The following is a 7,339-nucleotide window of genomic DNA, read 5'->3' on the forward strand; positions in this document are numbered from 1 at the left end:
TACTATTGTATTCCTATAATACCACAGCGATTACCATTTTGTACGTCTTCAAAGAGCCATACACTAAGGCTATTCATTTTAGTCTATTTATCAGTTTAAAGGTAATATGATTAAATAAATAATTTCTACAGTGTGTAATACTATGCACTGACTTCAACCCCACTGAACACATTAGGGATGAACACACCAGGCGCCAATGTCTGACCTCACTAATGGCTCCCTGAGGACAAATCCCCTCGGACACATTCCAAAGTCTAATGTAAAACCTGTCACCAGGAACACCCGAGTGGGATATATTAAGTAAGTAACTGAGCTAAAGTTAATGTGTTGGAAGCAAGAAACATGGTTCTGAGTGACTTGAAGAATGGACAAATTGTGATGGTTAGAAAACTGGGTCAGAGTATGTCCAAAACAGCATGGGTTGTGTATGCAGTGGTTTGTACCTACCAAAAGTGGTCTGGATGCATGTGAGTTGTGTCACTTACCTGGGTAAAAGATCATGCCAGAATGCATAGTGTGAAAGAAGGCAAGCTTTAGTGTTGCTCTGAATAGAGTGAAGCTGTGTCCTGGCATTCATGTATACATGTACCATCTACAAGTACCATGTACTTAGTATGTAGCCTTTAGGACTACTTCACAATTGTGCTGATTGTGTGAGTGGGTGTAAACTGGTGGATGTGGTACGCTGACCAGAGTTGGTTTTAAAAAAGCATAGTCACTAAAAAATTTTGTTTACCACTGAATTTAGAGTAAAGAATTGTAGTACAGAATAGCAGCCTTTCATAAGCAAAATAGGGGGAACAACTGAATTCTATTAAGGCACAGTGGCACAGATGCCATCTTAAGAGTTTCATGCTGAATTTGGGTTGCTGTGTATAGAGTTTCTGTTCTCCCTCTATCCCTGGGATTCTTCCAGAACCCTTTGGTTTCCTTCCACCTTCCAGAAACACAGCAGTTACCCCAAGGTATGGACGAGTGTGTGAATGTGTGTACACATGGTGACCTTGAATGAACTGGCATCCCATCCAGAGTGTATTCCTACCTCATTCCTGGTGTTCGTGTTATACACACTGGATCCACTATTTCCCTGATCAGGATAAAATGTTACTGGAAGTGAGTGAAAATAAATATAAGACAAACATGGTTGTTGCTCTTCAACACTGACAAATTCCTCACAGCAAGTGTGCAGAAAAAGTTCAGAAATCAACATGTGGAAAGGTGAACTAAGCTACAGAATGAATCACTGCAACATTTTATACTAAACAGCAAAGAAAAGAGTGTGAAAGTACACATTACTTGGTGTATTTTGGGCCTGTGGTCTGTGAGGTTAAATGTTTTGAAATACTGCTAAATTAAATATCTTTCTGAGTAATTCTTCTACTACCACAGTAACATAAGTACATGGGTACAAGATTCCAAACGTTTTCTAATGCAATCCGTGATGTGTAGGCCAGTGCACATATTTGATATATGTTGCTTTGGGCATCTCTGTTCCAGCTGATGAAACTCTATCAATTCTATATAGTAAGTACAGTATACTGTGTATGTCTATCTCCATCTCGTTAAACACATAGGCCATATAAGATGAATTACTGGAAATCTGAATCATGTCAGTGACTGCTACAGTGTCCATCTTTGTGTAGTCAAGATCTGTGATGCATGCTGACTTGGCCCTGATTTAGTATTAGTCACACATCCCATGGTAATATGTGTCTGTGTGTGTTAATTAGCCGTGTGTGAGTGTGTGTGTGGTAGGGCGGTCTGTTCTTCTTGTAAATGGCAACAATTACTAGACCTTTTTCTCCAATTTTTCAGTATCTAATATAGTAACCAGCCAAAAGCTGACTGCTGAGCTGTTCAACTGTACAATTATGTTAGTGATGGCAAATAATAATAATAATAATAATAATAATAATAATAAGAAGAAGAAGAAGAAGAAGAAGAAGAAGAAGGCAAATCCTAACAAAAGCAAGAAGAATTGTATCCAGGTTTTAAAACCCCACTATTGGAAAAACCCTGAACATTCAACATATTAACATATCAAATTAATGGTGTGTGTGTGTATGTGTTTGGGTGTGTCCTCTAATTAGGTGCCATTGTTTTCTACTCTCAGGCAGTAGACAGTATTTAACAGTGCTATTTCACCCAGATGTGCGATTGGAGAGAGGCCAAGACATGCGTATAAACAAGCATGCTGAGAAGTACCATCTATTTCCAGAAAGTCAAGTATTATTGTCTTAGTAACACTTTGGAAGCATGTAATGATGCTTCTAAAGATGCATGTGAACTATTTTGAGAGTAGATGCTCCTGAAAACTTAGTGTCAATAAGAAAGGGGAACTGAAACAGGCCGGTTGTTTCAGAAGAAACTGAACTAAAGAGAATCAGGTAGTTAACACTGAAAAGCCAATATTCCAGCTACACACCACGGGAAAGTTTAACTCTATTTTGAAAAGATGAACAGGACTTTCCATGTCCGAGACGTCTGCATAGTACAATGACACAGAGAGGACATGCACCACTTTCTACTGCAACAGCTTCTGTAGTTCTGACAGTTTATACTTTGGGTGAGGAGCGTGTTGAAGTTTAAACATGGGTGGAAAGGAGCATATACATGGTATATACATGCACACACACACACACACACACACACACATACTTTTTTACCGCAGCCATGAGGACGGGTTGCGGCATGAAACGAGTTACTTTGCTTTGCTTATCACCCGCATGAATAATGCAAACAGTGAGGTGTAGTATTTCCGAGACTTGCTGATTAACATTTATGTGTTATAGAGTTAATCATTTGCATTGAACAAACGTGACATGTGGCTTGGGAATAAGGAAAGAATGGTATCAGAGTTATACAAAGCAGTTCACGTAAGCAGAGTGTGTCACAGGAACCAGCTGTGCTGGTTCAGGGAAGATCCACCTCTTTCAGTGTCAGTTAGTTGTTTCATGTTTGCCTTAACTTAATTTAGCATTGCTCATTATTAAAGCTGCTATAAGTGGAATTTAATGGCTATTTATTCTTTGTGGTCACTATTCATTAGAATTGCAAACTAAACATTTCACATGCAAACATTTAACAGAACATTTCAGTGTCAGCTGTGGCGCTTGTACCAAATTGCAGCAACAAATATCTGTCAATCTGTGACATTTGCGGATGATTTTTTATTTTTTATTTTTATTTTTTCCCCGAATAACCACTTTAGCAATGCAGACTGAAATCAATGTCTCATTATATATAATAATAACCTTACTTCTGAATGAAAACCAGCCTTCTGAATGGCTGTATTGATTCACATGAATTATCTGCACTGTACTGTGTTAGTAGCTGAGCATAGTACAACTTGTTTCTGAAGAAACAGGATCCTCGAATGTCCGTCATATAGGTTTCATTTTCAATAGAAATTGTAAGGTTCTAGTACATAATGTGCTAAAATACACACACACACACACACACACACCACAGACACACATACACACACTTGATCACTGATAATAGGAAATAAATCTCATTTTTGAAGTATTAGCTGGTTTATATATAGATGATGGTTGAACAGATATCAGTTCAAAAAATTTGCATCAGCTAGCAGCTATTCTGCAGGTGTCTTTGCCAGCTGCTAGAAAAGTGCTGGTATAAAAAAGTTTATAAATGACCACTATGGTCATTTCTTTTATTACTGATACGGTCTCCCAGCTTGACCAGCTCGACCTGTATCTCGCCAGCTGTCTCTGGTTTCAACCAAAACCGTTACGACTCATATGTGATAACATCATATAATCTCTAGTCACTTTTATGAATCTTTTTACCTTTATAGCAGCGTCCAGCCTCATGTGAACAACTTTAACTGCAGTTTCAGTTAAAGTTAGTAAGCAAAGCAAAGTTTAGTTGATTCTTTAAATAAGACTCGTGTTAAACGCCATATTTTATATTTATATTAATGCATTTAGTTATTAATGTGTATGGTTATTAATGCATTTAGTTATTAATGTGTTTAGTTATTAATGCATTTAGTTATTAATGTGTTTAGTTATTAATGCATTTAGTTACTAATGTATTGAGTTATTCACTTGCTTTATTTAGTATTTAGGATTATTAGTTGTGAAGTATCATAACTTCTTGGAATTCTATTTTTGTTGATTCATTAAAACAAATAAACAAAAATCCAATCTATACAGCTGAGTTTATATGTATAATTTTTATTAGCCACTAAATTGGCGTTTGATTACACAACCAACTCGTTTCCATGGTAACAGTGAACCCTGTGTTTATTTTTCGGTTGAGAAAAAAAAAAATCCCATGTAAACTTCCTGTAAAAGAGCCGACTCCCTCACTAGGAGAGGAGGGAGGAGCGTGTGTGTGTGTGTGTGCGTGTGTGTGTGTGTGTGTGTGTGCGCGCGCGCGCGAGAGAAGAGGACGTCCTGTACCAGGAATTGCAGATTACTGGAACATTGAAATGGAGGCGTGTTCATTGAGTAAGGGCGTGGGAAGAGGTGGGATTGAACGCGCGTACGTAGTAAAAGAGGCGTGGTTTCCGCGAAGATCGGTAAATAAAAGGGAGCCGCTCGGAGCGTCGCCTCACTTCAACCACAGGCTGAGACACGCGCGTTTCTCTTCTCGAGAGTAACCCAGGATTAAATCAGCTCAAGGTTTAGTTTATGGAGTGCTACTGATTTCGCTCTACCTTCAAATAAAAATCCACTACTAAGGACCACTACAGGTAAGACTTAGCCGGAATTTATTCTTTTATTTCCAAATATCTAACAGAGACACTTTAGTGTAGTACCAGAGCAGGTGAAATCTGAACAAACTCACAGATTGACTTAATTTTACTATGTGTTAGTTTATATTTACTGATTTAAAACAGGAAACTTAATAATACTAAACATTTAAAATAATTTACTCTTTAACTCAGGTACAGACATGATGAGCGGTCATTTTTACAATTTACTGTACTGGACACTGCTATTAAATTAACCTTAGATTATATTCCCAACTCATGCCCTTACTTAACTTTGCCATGGCTTTATTATTAACATTATTATTACGATGATATTTGTATTAGTTTGATCTATGTAATAGTAATAGAGTTTCTTATCCTTCAGATGTCTTTGTCTTTAGTTCACCTTTACTGTTGTCTTTAGTATTGTTCTTTAGTATAGTATTCTACTGAGATCCATCACCACAGTATCCCGTCTGTAAAAATCTGACTGTCCTCTTACTTTCTTTTCCCGTATGGCTTTAACACATCTCTCCTTCTTCTCCTTAGGTACCTCTGCACCCGACGTTTATTCTTGTTTACGAGTGTAGCACCATGGTCAGACCCAGCAAGCAACTCAACGGGTTTGTGCCGGCGTTGAATGGCTACCAACTCAATGCGCACACATACAGGACATTCAGGTCCAAGGCGGAGTACCAGCTGGTGCATGGTGCATGGTGTCGTCTCCAGGAGTGTGGCTTCTACTGGGCCTCCATTAGTGGCAAGGAAGCAGGCATCCTCCTGGAACAGGAGGCGATCGGCACTTTCCTGATCCGTGACAGCCAGGACCGGCGGCACTTCTTCACGCTGAGTGTCAAGACATCATCTGGCACCAAGAATGTCCGTATCCAGTGTGACAACCGCTCATTCTTCCTGCAGACAGCTCCTGAGTATGAGTGGATAGCACCACGGTTTGACTGTGTGGTCAAGCTTGCAAACCACTATGTTAATTCTCAGAAAGAGCCAAAGGACAACTCACAAAATTTCTTCATCTACTCAGGAGGGGAGAAGATTCCCCTTGAACTGTGCAAACCCTACTACAAGGCAATGTCCTCTCTGCAGCACCTGTGCAGAAAGACAGTGAATGGCCACACGAAGATCTTGGGCAGGAGACATGAGCTGCCTAAGCCCATAAATGACTTTCTGAGTCTGTATGATTCTCCTATTTAAATGGCAAATACCGGTGATGTGATGTAGCCACACTGATATTGTGGATTTTGAGTAAAACGGCTAAGGGAATAAAAATGTGATGGGATCATTGCGATCAAGAAATTCTATGATGACTGAAATATAGTGATGAAAGTCAAAAAGCTAGAGGTAGATGTAGACTAGAAGAAAAATGAGACTGAGCTCAGAAAGGTGAAATTGCAAACTCCTCCAGTTTCAGAGAGTTTGAGTTTTGGGTTAGTCAACACAAACCATGAGGGCTGCTATTGGTCATGTTGGGAGAATCGACCCCACTTTACTCCCTCGGACATACTTATTTGCACAATAAATTAACTTCGAGACAATTGTCCACTGTTAGTTCTTTTGGCAAATGCAACAAGATGAGAAGAGTTCGCGAGTATAAAAACTGTCTTTGTGAATGGAACTGTTGCACTATTTCTCTGCCCTAGTAACATGATCCCAATTTTCCTGGCCCAGTGGGAATTGGCCTTAGCCTCTTCAGTACTGAAAATAAAAGGAACAATCTTGTCTAGACTTTTAATGGAATCCAGTCACCACCACCTTCCAAAGAATCATTGTGCCTTTCAAAGAAAGAGGAAGAACTAAACATGCAGCAGCACAACAACCAAGCCAGGAGAGAAGTTTGAGACATCACAAAGAAAGAAATCTTTCAACTACTTTAAATTTTGACTAGTAAACATGTATGTAAAAACAGGCCAGTAAAGGAATGGAAAAAAAACCCCTTACTGTAATTTTTATTTACTTTTTTTTTTTGGTATTTTTTTTTCATTTTTATTTATTTTTATGTACTTCACTTGATTTTGATTTTTATTTTTTCCGGGTAAATTTCTTGTGTGAGAATGTGAGAAGGCAGTAGCAGAAAGCGCTTGCTTATGCTATTTGATCTTGAAACTTAATTCTGTCAGATGGACCAACCTCCATCCTCATATCATCTTGTTCTTGTTTACATTGTGTAAATGTGAAGATTATGTTAAAATCTGCTGTTGTTTTAGTGCTACATCTTTTAATGTGACTACATATGAATGATAAAAAAAAGAGAAACTCCAGAGAAACGGCAACAAACACAAGCAGACTGAACATATTTGCACAATATTTATATTTCTAAGCATATTTATAATAAAGTGCACTATTTTTTCTAACAATGGATTCCTTCTGGTTTTTTTTTTTCTGGTGATTCCTTCAGCTTCACAAAGGACACTACTGGTGCTAACAATGCTAAAGCTAAAAACAAGCTCCTGCTCTTAAGGTAGTTCCCAGTTAGATGGAATTTCATTTTAAAACTAAATATCCTAGTAAGGTCATCTCTCTCTCTCTCTCTCTCACACACACACACACACACACACACGCAATTGCTACAAGTCCAGCCAAGCTCCTTGCTGAGCATATTTG

At 38.5% G+C, this 7,339-nt stretch overlaps 1 protein-coding gene across 1 annotated transcript; it reads left to right on the forward strand.

Annotated features, from left to right (window-relative positions):
• The first annotated feature begins 4,566 nt into the window (after nucleotides 1-4,566).
• Nucleotides 4,567-7,092, forward strand: socs3a (suppressor of cytokine signaling 3a). The gene is made up of 2 exons (XM_058416125.1): nucleotides 4,567-4,723; nucleotides 5,273-7,092. The coding sequence occupies exon 2, from the start codon at nucleotides 5,318-5,320 to the stop codon at nucleotides 5,930-5,932; it is 615 nt and encodes a 204-aa protein (XP_058272108.1). The 5' UTR covers nucleotides 4,567-4,723; nucleotides 5,273-5,317; the 3' UTR covers nucleotides 5,933-7,092.
• The last annotated feature ends 247 nt before the right edge of the window (nucleotides 7,093-7,339 follow it).

Source organism: Hemibagrus wyckioides, linkage group LG02 (genome assembly GCF_019097595.1).
Source record: "Hemibagrus wyckioides isolate EC202008001 linkage group LG02, SWU_Hwy_1.0, whole genome shotgun sequence".
Classification (NCBI taxonomy): Eukaryota; Metazoa; Chordata; class Actinopteri; order Siluriformes; family Bagridae; genus Hemibagrus; species Hemibagrus wyckioides.